This window comes from Symphalangus syndactylus, chromosome 14 (assembly GCF_028878055.3).
Source record: "Symphalangus syndactylus isolate Jambi chromosome 14, NHGRI_mSymSyn1-v2.1_pri, whole genome shotgun sequence".
Taxonomy (NCBI): domain Eukaryota; kingdom Metazoa; phylum Chordata; class Mammalia; order Primates; family Hylobatidae; genus Symphalangus; species Symphalangus syndactylus.
This window is the reverse complement of record NC_072436.2, coordinates 52,060,869-52,084,164: the sequence shown is the minus strand read 5'-3', so window position 1 is coordinate 52,084,164 and position 23,296 is coordinate 52,060,869. Positions and strand designations below refer to the sequence as shown.

The following is a 23,296-nucleotide window of genomic DNA, read 5'->3' as shown; positions in this document are numbered from 1 at the left end:
AGTATGGTCAGTGCTGGTCATTTTAAGTATGCAATGTTGCAAAAATATCCACATAGGCAAATCAAGATAGCAGTTAGAAATATGGTTCCTCAGCTTACAAGGAAGGTCAGGACTAGAGATACACACTGTAATCACAGAGCCTACAGAGGAAGTCATCTGAATAAAGTCCTTCCAGGAAAACAAACAGGACAAAAGAATCCAGAATCCAGGATACCCACATTTCAACACATAAAATACAAAGTTAATCCATCAGCTTTATGGACATACAACATTCTTTAATACTGCAGTCCTAGATCTGCGTTTACATTATCCAGAACAGAATACAGTGCTGAGCCCGACAATGGTTTATATTTTTAATATTTGTCATCAGTATATAGTATAAAGGAATCAAAATATGTTTGGAATAGAATAGGATCTAATTAAATACACCTGAAGGCCAGAGCAATTAAGAGAATTGACCAAAGCCTTACAGCTAGTCTCATTTGCAACTAGTTCAACAATGATTTTTTTTAAAAAACAAAGAGTGAATCATGGGCTCAGGTCTGAAAAGGACCCTGAGAGGTCCATCTGTGAATTTTCATCAAAATTGTATTTTTAATTCTATGAAAAAAGGTTGAAAATTAATTCGAAATATGACATTCTCTTTCATTTTACTTGTTTCTAAGGCATTTGAGGATGCAAATAAAATCAGATAATTCACTTGAAAGTAAGATCATTATCAGATAGCATTTTGCTGCTTTCCCACATTATCTTTTTATTTTCAATTGCTATGATAGGAGAGTGCTAACAATATTAGCTGTTTTTTCTTGATGTAGCTGAATTGTGTTTCATTGGAATATCATGGGAATTAGGCTGTATTCTTGTAACGGTGGTCAAGAAAAGTTGTATTCTAGATCAACAACGATCTTATCAGCCCACACAGCCACTCAACAAACATTACCAAGGGCCTTACATGAGTGAGGCACAGTCCTTACTCATAGACACATCCAGGAAAAGGATGAGGGAGTAGCCCACTCACAACTGAGTTCAAGGAGGTTTCCATTGGCCACTACTTAATTGAATATAATGCATTCAATGACCAGTATGAAGTCCTTAAACACATTACTATACATATTTACAATCCTGCATTAAATGTAATAGGATTTACAAGTCTCTTTTGTGAGGAATAAAACCAAAAACCCAAGAATTATGAAGTTCTGTTGCACAACAATGTAAACAGACTTAACGTGATCTAATTGTTCACTTTAAATAGTTAAGATGGTAAATTTTATACTGTGTGTACACATAGCATAAAATTTACCATCTTAATCATTTTCATACAACTAAAGATTTTTTATATTATGAAATTAAAATATCTTTAAATAACTGATGTTTGTCCACAAATTGTTTGTTCTACATCCTGCAAGGATTGGGAGCTTGCCAATTTTGTTGAGCTGAGGAAGAGGTGAAACTGGATCTTTAGGAGGATTCACCAGATAATGCTACTCAGGGTTTATGAAAGAGAAATTGAATTGGTGGACACTCAGAAGTTAGGAAAGCCAGCATGAAAGTGAAATATTTAAATAGGAAGGTAGCAGTAAAATTTGGAAGAATATGAGAGACCTTTGAGAAGAGCAATCAACAAGGTGTGGATATGGTATGGATACAGAAAAAGAATCCAAGATGATTCCAGGATATCGAATTTCAGCGAGAACATGGTATTTATTGTTATGGTCAACCTGAGTTGAAACCAATAAAATGAAAATGCCCAGGGAGCAGCTGGAAAAAGGAGACCACAGTTTAGATGTTGAACCACCATGGCGCCCAAAGATACCAATCTGTGGTGTGTACCAGAACCACAGGCTCAAATGAGGCCCCGCTGCATCCAACCTTCACCAACCTTTATCTTTACCAGTAGAGCCATCATGTTCTCCCAAAGACACCACGCTGCTCACCTGCCCCTACCCAGTCTTCACCTGAGGTTTACCCAAGCAGGGAGAAGGGATTAACAGAGAAAGGTAAAAATAATTTCACTTCAAATTTGATGAGACTAAAGAAATTTCTGGAAGGCCAGATCTCTTCTGAAAATTTCCCTGGCTCTAGGGAGACAGAAGAGTCAAGCCCTTCACACACTTAACGCTCTTCAAGATTCTGACAATTGTTGATCTTCTTTCCATGTTTGGGTCTTAGCACTGCAGGAAACTCAGAAACTCTCTTGTAATCTGTGCAGAAGGTCATTTGGTGTATCCCAATCCATCTCTGCCGTGGTCCTCTCGATAAAACAGCAGATTAAATTAATCCTTGCTGTTCAACATTCACAAGACCTGCAAGTGTCTCCTCTCTGTTGCCAGACTTAGAGGGAAAAAAGCTGAGTCAGAATGTCATGATTTGAAGTTGGAGTATCTTATTGTGATGTATAGCATTTTTTTAAAAAGGAAATGAAGAAAAAGAAAACTGACGTTTTTAACTAAAACCTTCAGAACCTTATCACAAAATGGGCCGGGCGCAGGGGCTCATGCGTGTAATCCCAGCACTTTGGGAGGCAAAGGCGGGCAGATAATTTGCGGTCAGGAGTTCGAGAGCAGCCTGGTCAACATGGTGAAACCCCGTGTCTACCAAAAATACAAAAATTAGCCAGGCGTGGTGGCGCATACCTGTAACTCTCGCTACTCAGGAGGCTGAGGCAGGAGAATTGCTTGAACCCGGGAGGTGGAGGTTGCAGGGAGCCGAGATTGCGACACTGCACTACAGCCTGGGCAACAGAGCAAGACTGTCTCAAAAAAAAAAAAAAAAAACCCCAAAAAACCTTATCATAAAAAGTTTCAGTCTTGACAGATTAAATGGAACTTTTCCTCTTACGAGAAGCATAGCCAATTTCAAAGATTAAAAAAAAGGAACTTGGAAAAGTGAATTTATTTTCACTAGAACATATACATTTAGAGTATCTTCCCTATCTCTGTCCTTTAAGCTTAAACATTTATTTCTTATTTAAAAAGTAGGCATCCTTTAATTTCTAATCTAAGGAAAGAATGGTTTACTTAAAATTTTATTTATTTTTTTTACTTCTGCTAGCTATTTAATCTAGGAAATACAGCTCAGAAAAAAAATGCAGTCATAAAACCTGTTGGTATAAAGATAAGCAGTTTATTTAATATCTAATTAAATGTGGTCACCAGAGAAATCACAGCTTATGAAACTTTATCAGAAAAAGATTAATCCATTTCAGGCTTAACCGAAATGTCATAAGAGAACTCATGAATTTAGATAGGAATCCACTTATTATCCAAAGACGTTTCCATATCAAGTAAAAATAGCCTATATTACTAGCTATATTTATACTTACTTCAATCAAATTTGTATACTTTGTAGCTATCACTGATTTGGGGCACAATTATCAAACCAGAATAAGATAATAGGGAGCCTTTCTGTATTTATCAAAAATTTCTAGAATGTTCTAAAACACTTGGAGTTTATAGACCCTATTCTTTCAGAAATTAAAAAAATTAGACTGTCATTTTAACTGAAAAGCAATTCCACAACTAACTACTAAACACCTATTAGATCTTGGGCTCAGGTGTTAAGAAAATGAGGATGGAGAAAATGATTCCTTCCTTTGAAGGGCTCAGAAAGTCATAAGTGAGATAAACCCTTAAATAACCACTGATATAAAGTAATGACAACTGTAAGGCAGGGGTTGCTTGTTTCTCCCCAATGTCTAGTCTGGACACATGGTAACCCAGCTTAAAGACCTCATGTCCCAGACTAAAGCTATAGCCAGGTGATCTCTGGCCAGTAAGGTGTGAGAAAAAGTGGTTCCTGCTCTTCCAGACTGCACCTCTATGGGCAGGATATGCCCTCCCCTTTCTGTCCCTTCTTCCTGATGGCTGGAAGGGAATATGGACCATCTTGGATCATATGGATAAGACTAACACTCCTGTAGGTGGCAGAGCAATGGAATAAAGGGAGTCCAGTGTCACAGAGCAGAACCAGCACACTGCCTCAGATTGACAATGATAGAAAAATAAGCTCTTGTCTTGTATTTAAGCCACTGTTATTTGGAATCTATCCCATGAAACAGCCCCATGCTCTAATTAATATGTAACAGAGATGCTTCTTTTTCTAAGGATTTTTGGCTCTGAAAAATGCCCCCTTAAAAGAAAGAACCAAAATTGAATAGTATAAGCAAAGAAAAGTGTAATTTCTAACATTTTCATGAAAAATAACCTTTAATTATGACAATAAATTAATCTTATAAATAACAAAATAGAGATTATATTAAAATGTTGTAAATTCTCAGAAAAGAATAATTTAAGTACTCATTGGAGGGCATAAGTTTAAAAATAAAATTATATAACCACATGCTAGAACTAATTTTAAAAATTAGAAAACTAAAAACTAAAGATAAAACTAATATACAAAAACTAAAGATAAAAATAATATACAAAAACTAGAGAGAGTTGGAAACAAAATGGACACTTTAAAATACAAGAAAGGCTTAGGAAAATAACAGTGAACGTAGCTAAAAATACAGATCAAAGCAATTAGAGAGAAACTAATAGATATGAAAGAAAGACAAAAATGATTAAGCATAAGGAGAGTTTCAGTAAGGGACAAATCGAAAGCAGTTTGTGCAAATAATGTGCACAAACACTTAATCTTTTTTTTTTTTTTTTTTTGAGACGGAGTTTCGATCTTGTTGCCCAGGCTGGAGTGCAATGGTGTGATCTCGGCTCATTGCAACCTCCACCTCCTGGGTTCAAGCAATTCTCCTGCCTCAGCCTCCTGAGCAGTGGAGATTACAGGCACACACCACCATGCCCGGCTAATTTTTGTATTTTTAGTAGAGATGGGGTTTCACCATGTTGGCCAGGCTGGTCTTGAACTCCTGACCTCAGGTGATCCGACCGCCTCAGCCTCCCAAAGTGCTGGGATTACAGGAGTGAGACACCGTGCCCAGCCAAACTTAATCTTTTATTAAAAAATTCCCTGAGCTAGAACAAACTGATACGCAGACTGAAAGAATGCTCCATGTTTCAGGAAATGCATAATACTGAGACATATTTTGGTTAAGCTTCAGAAATCCCAATAATTCTTTAGGGACTCAGAAAGAACGAATGACCTATAAGAGCAAACAAAGTGGGCATCTTAAAAGACATCAAAGCTCAAGAGAGCCTCCAAATTCGATGAAACCAAAGAAACAGAAAGAGAGAGGTAAAAAAGTGAGACACTGTCATCTGAAATGAAGCTCAATTCATGTTTGTTAGTTTTTTTCCAGATAGTAGGATTTGAGTTGATTTTTAAACTTCATTTTTCTTCATTATCCAAATTATCTAAATGAGCATGTAACCTGTCAATATAAACAATTAGAAATTAGATAGAAAAATATCAAAAATAAAATGGAATGCAAATATCCCAATGACCAATTTCCAAAGATTATTATCATTTTTTAATAAGAGGAACGGGCCTTGAAGGAATAATCTGGTGGGAAAACTAGAAAAGGATACTACTCCAGGCATACGCAAAGACAGAAAGGTATGAAAGGAAATGATGGTTTAAGGAAATGGAAAGAGGTCTGATAAGTGGATGGAGATCAAGCCTGGGTCAGATTATACGCTATGCTTGAAACTCATTCTAGTGTTATTCTTTATTTTTGTCACTGATCTGCCTGACATCATTTGAACCAGTGAAAGTAGGGTTCACCCTATATCTGAGGTACAGAAATTCAAGTCCAGACATCAGGGACAAAATTATTAGAGCTGGAGTACCAGCTCTAATAGGACCCCATCCTAGAAGATGATAGCCCAAAGACAAATGAGAGGGGAACTGTCCTCAGGAAATGTGTGAGATCAGATGACACCAATAAAAATAAATAATAATGTATGGTAATTTAACATATGTGGACACTATAGGAATTGAGAAGAAAGGAAGGGGCACTTTGGTGGCTGCAGCAGGCGGTAGAAGTGGTAAGACTTGCACTAGGTCTTGAAGGAAGGACAGAGTATTTTAACTTAAGATTTCCAGTTTCACAAGAAATTGTCTTCATAAGTGACTCCTACCTATGGCTATAATTCCATAAAAAGAAAGCGTTTTTTTTCTTGCTGAAATTTTAAAAAAAGGATGGACTAATAAGCCAATTATGCTGGGATTTGACTATTTAAAAAATAACTAAAGCCTCATCTTATGTCAAAACAAATTCCAGATAGATAACTTTTCATCTATTTCTTTTTTTTTTTTTTCCTGAGACGGAGTCTCGCTCTGTCGCCCAGGCTAGAGTGCAGTGGTGCGATCTCAGCTCACTGCAAGCTCCGCCTCCCGGGTTCACACCATTCTCCTGTCTCAGCTTCCCAAGTAGCTGGGATTACAGGTGCCCGCCACCATGCCCGGCAAATTTTTTGTACTTTTATTAGAGATGGGGTTTCACCATGTTAGCCAGGATGGTCTCAATCTCCGGACCTCATGATCCGCCCACCTCGGCCTCCCAAAGCGCTGGGATTACAGGCGTGAGCCACCGCGCCCGGCCCATCTATTTCTTTTAGTGTCCTATGTTAGATTTTACTCTAATCTTTGGTAACAGTCTTTGTAACCATACTAACAAAGGAAGAGAGAGTTACAAAATTTAATTTGTCCACTAACAGCAAAGGTTAATCAACAAACTGGAAAAACTGTTTGCAATGTAATTACGAAAGATTGATTTTCTTAATATTTAAATAACTCTTTTAACTCAGTGAGAAAAATATATACAAACACTTCAACAGAAAAATGGGTAAAGGATATGAACAAAAAATGCACAAAGGTTTATATATGAGAATTGTTTGCTCATTTTGGAATTATAAATTGGATGTCTAAGAATTTTTCTTAGGAACAAATCACATATATATACAAAATTTACTTAGTTACTCATTGCAGAATAATTTGTAATAGTGAAAAAACCTAAAACAGCTTAGATAACCAACAAAAGGATTATACAAATAAGTTATGGGATAAAATCACTGAAGTTGTCCAAATAAATGAGATGCTGAACCACTAAAGACCACACACTGAATGTTGCCAAAAACTGTATAACGACATGGGAAAGTGGTTACAATAAGTAAGGAAAATAAATGAGATAATAACCAAATATAGCTTTAATCCCAATTTAATCAGAAAGATAAAGCACAGAAAAAAGACCAGAAGGATCTGCTCTTTAACCAACACATTAAATGTGATCATTTCCAGATTACAGAACCACCGGTGACTTTTTTCTTCATGTTTTTTTTGTTGTTGTTGTTGTTGTTTTGAGACGGAGTCTTGCTCCATCGCCCAGGCTGGAGTGCAGTGGCGCGATCTTGACTCATGAGTAGCTGGGACTACAGGCACCTGCCACCACGCCCGGCTAATTTTTTTTTTTTTTTTTTTTTTTTTGTATTTTTAGTAGAGATGGAGTTTTGCCATGTTAGCCAGGATGGTCTCGATCTCCTGACCTTGTGATCTGCCCACCTCAGCCTCCCAAAGTGCTGGGATTACAGGCGTGAGCTACCGCGCCCAGCCCTTCTTTATGTTCTTAATGTTATCTAAATTTTTATAACGAAGACCTGTTACTTACAAAATCTTTGCTGTCCTTTGCAGCAAAACTTCCAGAAAGACTGTATGTAATGTCTCTAATTCCTCTTCTTGCTTCTCTCTCAAACCCAAATAGACATTGGCCCCAAAAACTCTCATCAAGGGAAATGCTGACCTCCATGTTACTAAGCCTAACACAGCAGAGGTGACACTGGTAATAACTCCCTTCCCTTCTTGAGACCCCCTTTCCTCATGGCTTCCCGATGCTATATTCTATGTTTTCTTCCTACCTACTGATCCCTTCTCTTTTTTGCTGGCTCCTTCTCATCAGACTGACCCCTTTAGGTAGGAATACACCACAGCTCAGCCCTCACCATCTGCCCTCACTCCCTGGGTTACGACATCCAGGCTCAAGGCATTAGATGCCATGTGTATATTCACAACTCCCAAATCTAGACCTCCAGCCCAGATACAGATTTTGTTCTCCAAACTCCAGACTTGTGAGTCACCTCCACTTGGATGTCTAAGAGACAACTCAAACTCAATAAGCCCAAGTGAGTAAGTAAACTCTTGCTCTTGCCCCCAACACCTGCCTCACACATAGTTTTTCTCATCTCAGTTGATAGTGACTTCTTCCTTTCATTTGCTTAGATCAAATATCTGTCCTCAGTTCCTCTGTCTGTTATCCAAGCTGTCAGCCAATCTTACTGGCTCTCCTTCAAAATATATAGAGAATCCAATCTTACCATCTTTGCTGTCCCCATAGTCCCAGCAACTATCACCTCCCCTAGATTAGCACAATAACCTGCCAAGTCATGTTCCACTTCTCCCCTGACCCATTACAGCTCATTCGCAGTGCAACAGCCAAACTGATCATTCTCATACCTACGTCAGATCATGACACTCCTCTGCTCCAAACCCTTCAATGGCTCCCAATTCTCACAGTAAAGCCACGGTCGTTACTGAGGCTTGGCAGGCCTTGCAAGACGTGGCCTCCCTTGCCACTTCTCCCACCCCATGTACACCGCTGCAGCATGCTGTCTTGTTGCTATCCCAGGCGAGGAGGCACATTCCCACTCAGCCTTCACTCCAGCTCTCCATCCCACTCCACCTGGCACGTGCCTTCTCCCTGCCATGTCTTCCTGGCTAGCTCTACCACGTCCCAGCCTCACTGTTCTCCTGCTCACATCTCACTGTCTCAGTGCAGTGACCCAGCCACCCTCTCAATGCTGCACCCAGCTCCCACCCTCCACCCCCATGGGCATCCCCAGCCCTCTTTCCCCCGCTCTGCTTTTTCCTCTCTCCATACCACTTACTGTCAACTGCCAAAGGGTTAAAAATCAAAATTCTAACAGGAATTTAGGTAGGCTATGGTGACACAGGAAGGCTCCTCTGACTTTTAGGTCTGTCTGGTAAAGGGCGTCATGACCCTGTATGAGGGACTATCCTGAGGGACACAGTAAGGACCTAGTAGGTATGAATCAGTCATCAAAGATGGATGAAAATGAAATTGCCAGCAATTAAGAAATCCCAGGGGCATGACCAAAGCTAAGAAGCGTTAAGTTATAGAAGGGTTGATTTGTCCATCAGCATAAGGGTCAGAGCTGCCCAAAGATGAAAAGGGCACCCCAGGAGGGCACCATCCCCTTCTGCTGGGGGGTTTCAGTGTAGCAGCATGAGCCTCAGCAGGGATGCCACAGAGAGCATCAAGCATCCCTCGGGGGATGGAGGAGGCCTTCATCACTGATGGAGACATCCAAGAATGGGGGGGAGGTGGGCAGAGGGCCTGTGTATAACTTTTGTCAGGGCTTATAGAGAGAAATAGCTGAATGCATACATTTTCCTATTTTCTGCTGTTAATCCTTCTGTTACACACACAAGGGGTCAACCGTTTAGTGTGTATTAAAGACATGCCAAGGCCTATATTGACACAGATGCTATTCCTGAAGGTTATGTCTGTCAGATAACAAATACACAGAGCTCAGGAGACATACACGGCTTATGTTCACCTAAATTATGAAACAATGCAGCCTTCCCATGAATAACTGAACGAGGAATCATGACAGAAACAGGATTGGTAAAGTACTAAATGGCAGGCAGAGAAAAAGGCTGAGAGACATTCTGGGAAACAGCACCCCATGGGGCCAACGGGTGTTTCTAAGAACTCTGCATATTTTAGGCCTTTCGTACATTAAAACCTAGTTCATGTGGCAGAGACGCTGGAAATGTGGGCTCTCTCCTATATTGCTCTGTTCCCCTCATCACCCTCCTCATTCCCACATCATCTTGTGGCCAGAGAACATGACCATCTGTGGGAGCACACGCGCAGCACACCCGCACACACTACCCCCAGGGAAGGACTTCTGCTCATGAAAATCAAACAAAGGAGAACAAGGAAAAAGAGGCAGAGAACACAGCGTCCCACTCAGAGCACTGCCTGTTAAGCATTTATTTCTGAGGCCAGCATCTAGCTCTATGATTTATTTTATATGTGCTGTGTTTACATACATCAGTAAATGCGGTTTCCATTTCGCTTTGTAACAGCAGCTATAAATTATATGTTGGAAGTGTTTGGCTCCTCTCTTCCCATAAAGGTCTGGCAGGGATTACGGAGGCCCCAACACGGGGAGGCCCAGGATTGGTGGGGAGCACCTTCTTTCATCCATATCCTTAAATTAATTAACTCATCCAATAAGCATCTATTGAGCACAAACTATGTGTCAGGAACCATTAGAGATGCTTCAGTAAGCAGTACCGTGAAAATAGAACAAAATAAACAAAAATCCCTGATTTTGTGGAACTTATAATCTAGTGAAATTCATCCACCTCTCTTCAATTTCTACACTCAGAGCTGTCAACCCATCTGGGGTTGGACACATGAGCAGGTAAATGCGAAGCAAACAGAGCCACTATAAATAACTATAGGAATTATTATGAGTGTGAATTGTTTCTGAGGGCTTACTATGTGCCAGCCACTGTGCTAAGCACTGTAAGTACTAACTCATCTAACAGTCATAAAAATGCTATCAGGAGGTTCTACCATGATTCTGTCACAGATGAGGCAACTGAGGCACCAGGCCATCTGGCCAGCAAATGGAGTGAAGAAACTCAGACATTCCAGCTCTAGAACCCACACTCCTCGCTCTGCTCTAGAACTGGGCCAATTACAGCAGAGAGAGGGGTCCCAGTCAGTATCACTTCTGGAGACATCTCTTGGTCCCACAGCCCACCGTTTGGTCAGAACAGCAACGGGAGTGTGAGGCATGGTCAACGGGTGCTTGCCACATGAGTAGCTATAGAATGGGATCTGCAAACAGCACTAGGGAGACTCCATTTTCATCTACTGTAAATGTATTGCTAATGCTGGTTAATCATGTGGAGATAAGTGATTCTACAGCTCAGCCCAATTAAACACACTATTTAATACACTGTGGCTTCAAACAGATCTGTCTCAACAAGTCATTCTAAACGCTTACTATGTGAACATTTTAATACTTGTCCTCAGCTCAAATCTTGTTGATTTAGTATTTCATTTAATTGGGAATAAAGCTCTCATGTGATACGTTCCACTATAGATAACAATAGCTCAGAAAAAACAAATACACAGAAAAAGAGAGAAAAGGTGATCTCAGACTTGAAAATAAGATCTCAGGAGGGGGCTAGCATCAAATAAGGAAGAATTACACTCACTACTCAGGATTTGTGATATTAATCCAGGATAATCTTGGTTTTCAAGATTTCAGTTATTTCTAATACAAAGGAACTTTTAGAATTTCATCTCTCTCTAGCACGCACACACACACACAAACACAAAATCACTCTCAACAATATACTCGCTTTTCTATTTTGTTTGCTTTCGTTTCAAAGGTGTTTAAATAACAGAAATGTAGCCAATATTTGCCAAATGCTTACTATATTGTCACTGTGCTAAGCACATTACATACGTCTCATTCACTCCCCGCTGCTGCAATAACTCTGCCAAGCAGGTATCATTATCATGTTCTCCACCTCACACATAAGGAAACTGAAGCCCTGAGGAATTAAACCACTTGCTCCCCATCACACGGCTGACAGGTGGCAGGCCCAGTTCTTGCCGGTCTCCATAGCTGCACCCATTCCACAGCATTCTACCTCTTCCCTGTATATCTGAAAGACTGCACAAGATTTCTGACCAAAGAAAGGATGAAAGACACAAGCTTTTCTCATGAAACTGGAAGAGTGACACCTGCTTTGTGGGTGGAATACATGCAGGATCACACGTCACTTTCAACTGACTCCAAATGCAGGGGCCGGGGTGGCGGGGGGGGGGGGGGGGGGGGGGGGGGAGGTTCTTAAGCAGCCCCAGGTGTGGAGCTCAGGCCCCAGAGGCTGCAGCTGAAGGGAAAGCAGCCCTGTAATCTGTTCAGACGCATTCTGGGAGAGAAAGCTTTACCAGAATTGAGAAAGTATGGAAAATAAAGTGGGCTTGCTAATAATCTCCCTCCAGGTCCTGCCCTCCACGCTTCCTGGTCAGTGGTAGTTTCCCACCCTTAAGGCTAGAAAACTTGGCTTAATGATATGTCTGAAGGAGCCCAGAGAGGAAAGAGAAAGCAAAAAGTCTCTAGCACCTTCACACACACGATACATTTTAACGCACTTTCTTCAAATTTCTCATCACAAGACTATAGAAACTGAAACTGAAGTTTTTTCATGTTAAATGCCTTACCTTTCTTTTTTTTGTTTGTTTTTTGGTTTTTTTGAGACAGAGACTCACTCTGTCGCCCAGACTGGACTGCAGTGGCATGATCTCGTCTCACTGCAATTTCTGCATCCCGAGTTCAGGCAATTCTCCTGCCTCAGCCTCCTGAGTAGCTGGGATTACAGGCATGCACCACCACGCCCAGCTAATTTTTGTATTTTTGGTAGACATGAGGTTTTACCATGTTGGCCAGGATGGTCTCCATCTCCTAACCTCGTGATCCACCCACCTCGGCCTCCCAAAGTGCAGGGATTACAGGTGTGAGCCACTGCGCCCCGCCCAAGTGCCTTACCTTTTAAGACCCCATTGGCCGAACATAAAAGGACTGGAAAATGTGGAAATATTTCCACTTGCCAGTCTTCATTACGACCTTCAGAATGACCCATCTAAACTACAGAAACCAAGTGCTTCCCTCCAGCATCTGAGATCAAGGTTTGGGTCTCCAGTCTTCCAGGTATACGCAGTACAGGCACTCCACGTTCTAAGAGGACGGAAGCTGCCCATCGAGCAGACAGGAGGAAGTGCAGAGCGTAACCATCCGTGCTGTTGCTATGCCACGCTGTCCTGCGGGACGTGGCCTCCGACTGCCATGGGTGAGCGAGGGTGATGGGAAAGATGACACCACAACAGGTGGGGAAACTGAGTCTCCAGGCTTGCCACACACCCTCATTTCTTCCAGGAGCAATCAGATAGCATACTTCAATTTGAAAACATTATACATCTCAAATGTAATTAAGAAATTCGGCTGGCATGAATATGTAATGTACACATTGCTTTACAGATGCCTTTTTTGCCTGACAGGCTGGTGCCGACTTTAATTTGGAAGAAATCCATTTTCATACAAAGGTAACCAAGAGTGACAGGAAATAGGAAGCCTACATCATTTATCTTCTGTGAACTTTAGAAAAAATCAGTTAATTGCTTTTCTAGGAAGCTATTTTATGGAATCACGGTGCTTCATCTTTCTATTCTTTTTCACGGCACAAACGACAATTTTAAAATGCCCTTCATGAAAATTCTATGATTAATCAATACATCTTAGACTATTTAATTATTTATTTTAACAAATAAAATTCTGATCAACCATAAATGGTTTCTCTGTTCTTATAGATGAATTATCAACCACCATGAAAACATCTAGGATACCACAGTCTATTGATTGATATTCAAATTCAGGTGTCTCTTTCCTTACCACTGACTAAGCTATGGGCACCAGCTCCTGGCTTCCTTTGCTCCCCTGGCTTATCAAATGAATTCTGTTCCCAGCCACTGGAGCCCTCTGCAACAGCAGTTTCAAACTATCACTACTTATTAAATTGCAAACAATTGCAAACTATAACGTGTAGGTTTTGGAATACACTGCTGAAGCTGTAACTTGTCAAACCACCAACTGCAAAAGGCCCAGGACTCTCCTATGTTGTCTCAATGGCTCTGCATGTTAGGTTTTTCACGCCACTGTCCTATTTTGTGCCCTGCCCCCATCACCTAACATATACATATGTATTTTTAAATTCTACCAAGTTTAGGTTAATATAACTTTTTTCAAATCTAAAATGATCATCTTAGTAATGATTTTATATTATTCCATGAGCCAAAGACAGATACACTATGAAGTTAATGATGCTTAAGCTTCAAGGTCTCTAAGGCCCTGGAGAGTTGGGGGGGGGGTTGGGGGTAGTACTGTGTTAACACAGTTATAGGTCTTTGAAATAATGGCAAGGGTGAGATATTTTCTATTCCTTCATTCCTAAAGAAGATCCCCAAGACTGCAAATTTGAGGTCCCACAAAACTGTATCTGCCTCTCTAGGTTAACAGTCCCCCATGTTTGGATCTGGAATTACATGCTGAGCACAAAATATTAATTTGTGTGTGTGTGTGAACAAAAAATAATTCACTTCAGTCAGAAATAAAATTCAGTGTGCTGTGCCCTAGAACATTCTAGAGGGCATGCTTTGGCTATTCGTTAGTCCCTGATCTCTCACCCAACCGTAGACACCTTTCCAAGGGGCACTCCCAGGGAGGCTCACTTAATGAGGAGTGGTGTTCAGAATAAAAGACTCAGCTACAACAACAAAAATGTGTTTTTCATTAAACACAAAACTGAGTCGGAAAAAGCCAGCCAAGAAGCAGGTGTACGAATTAAGGAATTCTCTTGAGGTCTTTAACTTCCACATCAAATTGCACTGGATTTTTCTGCACTAATTACCTATTATTGAAGACTCAGGAATTATTGCAAATAATTTGCCATAGCAGCAGGTAGGGTGCAGATGTTGTAAGGGAAAGAATGAAGAGTTTATGAAGTGTAAAACCAGGCAAAAGGGATTCAAAATTTCCAAATTTTAAAAAATAATACAGAATTGTTTTTCTACTACAAGGGTGATGAAGGTGAGGGAATTTTCCTAGGGCTAAAAGGACAATTTTAAACTTAATTTGGACTGTAAATGAAAGAAACTGCAAATTAAAAGCTATGTGCTAGAGTCTAATTTATTCAGTTAATGTAAATTTCTTGGAGATTACATCTTACATTAAAAAAAAATTCTCTCATTGCATTGCACCTAGTTATTAATCTGATTTTCTTATGAGGAATGTACCTATATGATGCCAAACAGTTATTTTTGCATGGCCCTCCTTGTTTTTATGTCATTTTTACCTAAGCCTTCCAGCCCCCAAATTCTTCACACTGTGATAAGTCTTGCTCTGTAGCTAACATCTTGAAAAACCATAGTCAAGTAATAACCTTGCAGGTCATTTTCTTTGGAAATTTCCCTAAAAAACACCTTCTCTACCTCACTGGAAATTAATGTCTGTACTATTGAGAGCACATTTTCATACCAGCAGTATCTTTATTTTTAAAAATATCAGCATGAATATTTTTGAAATTGTCACATTAAATTGTTTTACCTCTTTCAAAAAATAAAAATATTTATTCCCTCAAAAGTAAAATCTGGTTGATAAAATTCTTCAGCTTCTATGTTATGATTCTGAATTTTATTTATTTATTTATTTTTTGTAGAGATGGGATCTCACTATGTTGCCCAGGCTGGTCTTGAACTCTGGCCTCAAGCAATCCTCCCACCTCAGCCTCCCAAAGTACTGGGATTACAGGAATGAGCCACTGTGCCTGGCCTGATTGTGGATTTTATTGGAATAGCCTATAAATATTGAACAATGTACCTGCAAAAGAGTATGTCTTAATCTTCTCTTGGAATACTGTCAACAAAGATCTCTGAGTTTGAAAGGTAGAAGTAACTTACTACTTGGCTGCTGACTGTGAAATTTAGTCATGTTTTTATTGTGGGAGTGGACTGATTAAACAGACAAGTGTTATAAGGTTCGAATTACAATATTTCTCCTAATATGCAGTGCTTTTAACTATGATAAACACTGCACCCCCCTTCACCAAAAAAAAAAAAGAACCCACCCACCAATTTTTAACTTTCTTCTACAAACACCTCTTATCTCTTCTCTATCAAAGCATGATTGGCCTTTTTGAAATATTCAGGACAAAATGTTAGGAAGAGGGCAGGCTCGCTAGTTCAATGTCACTACATATAGGGGAAATGGAACACTTCCCATAGAAAGCTCTGATTTCTCTCAGCATGAGTCTCTGTCTGAGGCATCCCCCTCTCTTTCTGCTAACCAGACACCATACACAGCATGTTCTTTCCAATCTGAGTCCTCAAAGGGCATCCTGAAAGTGTCCAGGTTATTAATGACATACCCAAAAGCCTCATAAAAACTGCACCGTTATCTGCTTAAGGCTTTACTGGCAATCAAAAATTCATCTTTTTTGTTTTAAATAGAGTTTTATGAACTCACTGAATTCCAAAATAAACAAACATGTAAATTATTACCTAATAAATCTGAAGTTTCTCTGGTAGATAAAAACCATTTTAACAAGAAGTCAATTGAGATTTAAATAATGAAGGGGTTCCTGGTGGTTGTAAAAGTCAGTCACCACTGGCTCAAGGATACGCCGGAATTTATTTGCTGCTACCAGTCATTTGATGATGACGAATCAAACAGCCTGATGAATTCAGTTTTGTAAGGTGGTATCTATGTCTGTCTCCTACAAACTTTTAAAAACATAAATGCCTATAGAAATTACATTTTGCTTCCATTAATTCCTAGTGAACATTTTCTAGAATCTATCATAAACGTGTAATCAAAAAAAGTTACGGTATACCTGTCACTTAATTTTCTCTACAAAACCAGTGTAAACATCTCATAGATTAAAAAAGAGGTCTTCTCTAAGGGTGATATATTGATCTCCCTATCAGTCCGTGGTGATCTCTGAGATGATAGTTCAGAAATGTTTAAGCTCAGCCTTGTCAAAAATGCAACAACAAATGTCAAATCATTGCTTTCATTTGGTTATTAAATCAAATTAAGATACAAAGAATATTCTGGCCACACTGTTATTCAGTCTTTAAAGAATATGTTAAAAAGAGAAAAAACTGAACAATTCTTAAGTATAATGTTCAAGAACTCACATTTAATTTTAGTTAGTATATAATATCACAGCAAAAAATATGTATGCATGGTCATATGTTTTTCTTCATGTCCTCTTCACAACCATCATCAATTTGGAATATGGTCTGAGACAGGACGGGATTTCCAAACCAAAACATTTGAATAATTCACCATATTCAAAGTTGAATAATTTAAACAATTAATTTAAAAACTATTATGAGGTTTACTTGGTAAAGTTTGTGTTAAAATATTTCAAAACACAAAAATGTTCTGAGAGTTTTGGAACTCTTTTACATAAAAATTTGTCTTAAATAGGTAAACAGATACTGAAATTACAGCCTTTAAGTGCTTTTCTTACTTCTGAATCACTTATTCACTTATTTCTTAATTTTATTTATACCTCAGTGAACACTAGCTGTTCAGAAGAAATTCTCAAACTATACTGAAGGGGACATTCCTTCCCTAACTAATGCATACACACACAACTGCATTTGCTGGAACTCTAAAAATTCAAATTATAATAAATTTGAGATTTTAAGAAATCATTATTAAAGTATGCCTCCCCTTTTAGTGACTGCTACAAATCTTACCACATGAAGTCAACCACATCACTGAAAAAAAAGAAACATGGAAACTGAATTCACAAGGGTCAAATTGTCACTTGTAACTACGCAGTTGCACGTGAACGGTGCTGATAAAGACTCACCTCCCCCTGCTTGGGGATGCTGAACTTGGAGAGCTTGGCCTTGGCTCTGGCTGGCTCCGGCTTGCTGGCAGGGACTCCCCTGTATGATGTGCAGTGCACGCTGGTTTCCGAAGACGACTTCAGCTTAGGAGACTCATCAGGGGCCTGATCTTGGCCATCCATTGGCCGCACGTACGCAGTCGGTTTCTGCTGGACCAGGCTGGGTTTTGAAGCTAGGGATGGAGGAAAGTTCTGAACACAGTGTCCGCTGCTGCCATGCTTGGCCACCATGGCAGGTGGCCTCTCCTGGGTCTGAAGACCCACCTCCACATTGCACACTTGTTTGGCCCGTGGCTGCTGTCTGCCAACACCATCTCCAAGCAAGGTCCTGAGAGAGCCCTGTTGTGCTGAGTTGGAAGAAGAAGAGGAAGATAAGGATGAGGGGCTTGATACATGGGGATTTTCTTTTTTCATTATAGTTCTCTGGGTTTTAGCAGATTTTTGCAAATTAAGCAACCTGTGCCTGTGCTTACTTGCTCTCTGTTGGCCGTCGGAGGGTGGGTGCCCAGCCTTCTGCCAGCCCATAGTGCCTCTCTTACTCTGCTGCACAGGGACAGCTGCTGGTGTGGAAGTTGTAGTGCTACAGATAGATGAGGGCTGGGTCTGGGCTCTTGAATCTGCAACAAAATGTTCATCAATCTTGTTCACAGGAGTCTGAGGAACCCCAGGTTTGGGAACTCCAACGAGATGACTCTGATTGGATCTATCAGTTAAAAAGTCTTTCATTTCATCATAATTGCCTAAAGTGTTCTGGATCCGGTTGGAGAGTTCATCCCCCTTGTTAGTCTGGAGAAAGAAAAACACATCCACGCTATTGTTAGAGACAACAGAAACACCGGAGATAATCGACAGGTGCCCTTATCAATCACAGAGCCAGGGTTGTCACATGTGGAATGAGATCTGAGAGATGAAATCGAAATCCTTATCGTCTCTGAAGATGTCTGTCAGCACTTGCGGATGCATCAGAACAGGAAACCTGTAATGGCCTTGGGGTGCATAAAAAGGGATCTATCCGGCCAGGTGCAGTGGCTCATGCCTGGAATCCCAGCACTTTGGGAGGCCGAGGTGGGCGGAACACCTGAGTTCAGGAGTTTGAGACCAGCCTGACCAACACGGCAAAACCCTGTCTCTACTAAAAATACAAAAATTAGCAAGGTGTGGTGTCGGGCTGCTGTAGTCCCAGCTACTCAGGAGGCTGAGGCAGGAGAATCACTTGAACCTGGGAGGCAGAGGTTGCAGTGAGCCAAGATCACGCCACTGCACTCCAGCCTGGGTGACAGAATGAGACTCTGTCTCAAAAAATAAAAAGGAGCAGGGCGATCTATCCTTGGTATTGTGTGTGTTGCAGCTAAAACAGATTACCTGGAAATTAGGAAAATTAACTATTACAACTTTAAAAAATGAACTGGATTAAGTCTTTCTATGATTAGATTGTCCTGTAATTGTAGTCCCGTTAGAAGCTTTACTTGAAAAGTCAGATTTGGCTCGGGATTAGTCTAAATATCATTCTTGCCAGAAATCCAGAGTGACAGGCAAGAGATGTCAATGTGAAGCTTAAAGGAACATGGGGCTAAATGTTCAGGAAGCCGGAATGACCCAGAGCTCCATGCCGCCTAAGGTATTTGTGAAATCTGGGACGACATTTCATTTTGGAAGCAAGGTTATATTTCTGGCCTTTGGTAAAAATCAGAAATAATCTTAGACTTTCTTTCTCATTAGCCCTAACAGGTACTCTAATCGTAGCATGATCCATGTACGACAAATACGTAACACAACCTCCTTCTAATAGTGTTTGTTTTCTACAATCTGAGAAAACGTAACAAATGGGATTGACCTTGATATGTCAACGCAGAGATGAAGTCTGTATTATTGATAAAAATCACAGCAAGCAGATCTCAATAGTAAACAAAAGTTGCATGTTACTGACGGAGTAACCAGTAAAGCCATGTGAACCACACACCTCAATTTATGGGGGAAGACCCCATACTTGGTGGCTGAGCTGTCTTCCCTGGGCTCAACAGACAGAAGATGCAAGTTTGGTCGGCCAATTCTTTTAGTCAAGGCCACCATCACAGGCAGTAAGAGGAACAAGTGAGAGGTAGAGATGAACAACTGAAAACCATCTACCTTGTAGGGCTCACTGAAGAGAGAGTAACTAGAATTAAACGTGCCGTCATCCTGTTGAGTTTCTTGATTTCTTCTTTCTCGTTCTTTCCTCCGTAATGCATTTCTATCTGGTTCATAGACACTGCATCAGGAAAAAGAAGAGAGAACAATCACACAAACAAATTAAACTGTAAAGCCCAATGTAACACTCATGTGAGTGCAGAAGTCTGGTTCGTGGACAAATGGTGATGATAACAAGAACACGGATGAGACAAAGGCCAGAGTCATCAGGCAGTGTGCTGGGGTGTCTAACAATTACATTCTTTGGGGGAAAAAGAATCCTTAGGACCAGTTCCAACCAGTACTAGGTTTCTCTTCCTGGTATGTGAAAGAGGAACTGTCTAAGCAACTTTGACAGGAGAAGACTGAAAGTAATCTTAAGGCAGTCGGTAATTACAGTGACGTGTAAATAGAAATTATGAGCATATTTTCTCTATGACAGAGCTTCTGAGTGTTATATGGGAATGCTCCTGTTCTTTTTTTTTTTTCCTTTTTGCATGGCTGTGTTTCTGTAGTGATTCTTTCATTAACTAGCTCCCTAAAGAGCTGTAAAAACTCCATGCTGCAGTGGTTTTCACAGTTACGAGCCTTCTTCCGATCTCTGTTAATCAGTCAAGTCGTCAAACGACTACTGAATCAATTCTTCCTTCTGATATATTTGACACTATCACTCCTCCTAACTATGAAAAATGTGCCAGGAGGAAGGGGTGCAGGCAATGAGGGGAGAGAACGGAAATTGAATTATGTTGTGTCATCAAGGAACTCGGCCTTTTGTTGAAGAAAATTAATATCTATTCTCTCAAAATACAATTATGAAGTGGCCAGGCACCAAACAACTGGAAGAAATGAGGAGGAAATAAAGTGTTCCTTCCCCCTAATAAGGAGAAAACAAAGGGGTTAATTCAACTAGTGATGAGGAAGTGACCTGTTTACTGAAGGAAGGAAATGCACTTGTTTTTCTGGCTTCCTGGATAAAGAAATCTGGCCTCTGTATAGACAACAGAACCAACACTACCAATCAAAAAGAACTTACAGATCCCTTAAGATGAGCTCTGTCCTCCTTTCCCAGCAGAAGCAGGTGGGTTCAGTGACCTGGCCAATTCTGCTTCCAGCTCCTACTTGGTCCAGTGGGCAGATGCTGAGCTGGGAGTCGGGACACTCACCTGCAAAATGTGGTTCTCCCCAAATCAGCGACATGGGGATGGAAAAGCCACTCGGTCTCTCTACGCCTTAATGACTTCATTATAAAGCAGGGGCATTTCATGGGACTGTTATAAGGCTTAAATGTGAAGGTAATCTATAAAATGGCTTTGGAGTAGCTTTAGGTGCCACAAAATCCAACATATTGCTAATAAAATATTGTTAATAATAAAAGGATCTGTGCGTTCAAAGGAACTTATAAAAATTGTGATTTTTTAAAAGCTAAATAACTATCTTTAGTAAAACAGAAAGTATATGTATCATGTAGCTGTAGGGGACACACAAATTATTGTAAAATAAATATTGCTTATCCTAGCTCTGCCCATGTGGCTGGGGTACACTTTAAATTTGCTGTCTAAGGGGTGATGTGATGCTAAACATGCTTCTGGCAAGGCTGCTGCAGCACCTAAGGCATTTAATTTAAATTTAAGATTAGGGAATGTAAAGAGATCCAGAATATGGAGCCTATTAGCATTTTAATTCATCCTTAGTATATTACCCACAGTTATTAGATTTGGGAGTCCAACCAGTGACCTTCATATAATGGGGACTGCAGCCTCTAGAATCTTCTACCAATTGAGAGGCTCACAGCACTAACATCACGATCACTGATCACTAAGAACTCTCTGGGGTGGCTGTGGTGACAGTGACCAGCCTAGGGAAAGCAGGAGATGGGAAAGACACTCTTATTCACAGAACCAGACTTCCAGTTCGCAGTAGAGGGTATGATGGTCCTGCCCTGCTTATGGACATTTGTAATATGAAACCCCGGCTTTCACGAACATTCCATGGATTTCAAATGGAGACTGCTCTGAGGACATATGACCCACACTGCAGATGGATATGAAGTAGTCTTTAATCAACAGGAGAATTCTAGTTTCATTATGAATTTCTAGCTTTTGGAACAATATTGACACCTGCAGTTGGAAAACAAAAAGCGGCTGGGCACTGTGGCTCATGTCTGTAATCCCAGCACTTTGGGAGGCCGAGATGGGTGGATCACAAGGTCAGGATATCGAGATCATCCTGGCTAACACGGTGAAACCCCATTTCTACTAAAAATACAAAAAATTAGCCAGGCGCGGTGGTGGGCGCCTGTAGTCCCAGCTACTCGGGAGGCTGAGGCAGGAGAATGGCATGAACCCGGGAGGTGGAGCTTGCAGTGAGCCAAGATTGCACCACTGTACTCCAGCCTGGGTGACAGAGCGAGACTCCATCTCAAAAGAAAAAAAACCTTGCACAGCATGCATCATAACTCTCCCCTTTTCCCATACATAGCAGGGACTCCCACACACATGCTTGCTGCCCTCAGTCAGGTCAACCTAACCAGACACACAAGACTGGTGTGATGTACAAAGTGGCCTTATGTAAGATGGAGCAGGCAGGTGGTCACTGAGAATGATTTCTGGGCTTCTCAGAAGGCCCCCATGCCCAAAATAATACCTCCTGCATCTGCTGGCTGATGACTGAAATTCCACAACTAGAGAGTCATTCCTCTGGTTTAAGATGTCTTCACCCCTGCAAGAAATATAAACACCACAAGAAGCGGAAACACTTTAAACCTGATTAGCCTTGAGTATCTTAGTGTGCATGAGTCTGTCAGCATATTTTCCAGAAGCTAAGGGGAAAGGATCCGGGATCCCAGAGGGTCAGAACGGGAGGCAAGCTGAACGAAGGAAGGGACAACAGTAGATGCAGCCATGAAAACAGATTCATAAACTCCACTTATTTTTCAGTATGGCTTAAATGTTTAAGACAAAGGCAATAGGATAAAAACCAAAATTAATTAGGCAGATATCAGACCCAATACATTTCCAAGGTCTGGGAGTTATGAGCCATGTCCTACTCTGAAAATGTTGGAGGTGAGAGAAAAGATGCTCCCCTTTAACTAAACCTGCCTCATCCCCCAACCCCTTTAAGCTGAAAGATACCCCAAAGCACTCCAAGATGCTTTCTAAAGCATCCAGATTGCTAGATAAAATCCACTAATGAAGTTCTACCCGCATAACCAGCCTACAGCTCCTAATACCAAGAAGGAGTGAACACCCTCAGGACCACTTACTCATAATCTACTAATAGAAATCCACTAGCCGTCTTTTCAGGGGCCCGCCATCATGCTCATGCCATGCTTACACACCATAAGATGAAGCCAAAATGACTCGAAATGGCAACGTCCCCACTTCTTCAAAGGAGAGGAAAGGAAACTCAAAAAGAAAGGCAATGCCTTCCCTTTGGTTTCTCTCCTCCTTCCTTGGTGGGCAGCTCTGTAGCCTCCACGGAGCTGCTTCTTAAAACTAACCCACCCATTCCTTCTCTTTAACTAGAAGCACAAGCCCCCTACCACATGTTATTTCATGGCTAGGGAGCTAAAACGTCACTTGCTTAAAGCAGATGTCACTGTAAGAGAAAGGCTGGGCTTCCCACTCCCTGTATCTCCCTAAGTGTCTGAACTCTC

The 23,296-nt window shown here is 40.7% G+C and overlaps 1 protein-coding gene across 8 annotated transcripts in view; it reads right to left on the bottom strand.

Annotated features, from left to right (window-relative positions):
* The window catches only part of AFF3 (ALF transcription elongation factor 3), a 606,392-nt gene that overhangs the window by 453,142 nt on the left and 129,954 nt on the right, over nucleotides 1–23,296 (bottom strand). For 7 of the 8 annotated variants that reach the window (XM_055243815.2, XM_063617612.1, XM_063617611.1 and 4 more), the window contains 4 exons: nucleotides 22,285–22,359; nucleotides 19,603–19,723; nucleotides 17,949–18,261; nucleotides 17,437–17,822 (listed from right to left, as the gene is read on the bottom strand). In XM_055243815.2, coding sequence (XP_055099790.1) covers nucleotides 17,437–17,822; nucleotides 17,949–18,261; nucleotides 19,603–19,723; nucleotides 22,285–22,359 — 895 coding nt within the window. The remainder of the gene's footprint in view (nucleotides 1–17,436; nucleotides 17,823–17,948; nucleotides 18,262–19,602; nucleotides 19,724–22,284; nucleotides 22,360–23,296) is intronic. The other variant, XM_063617614.1, reaches the window with a different exon arrangement.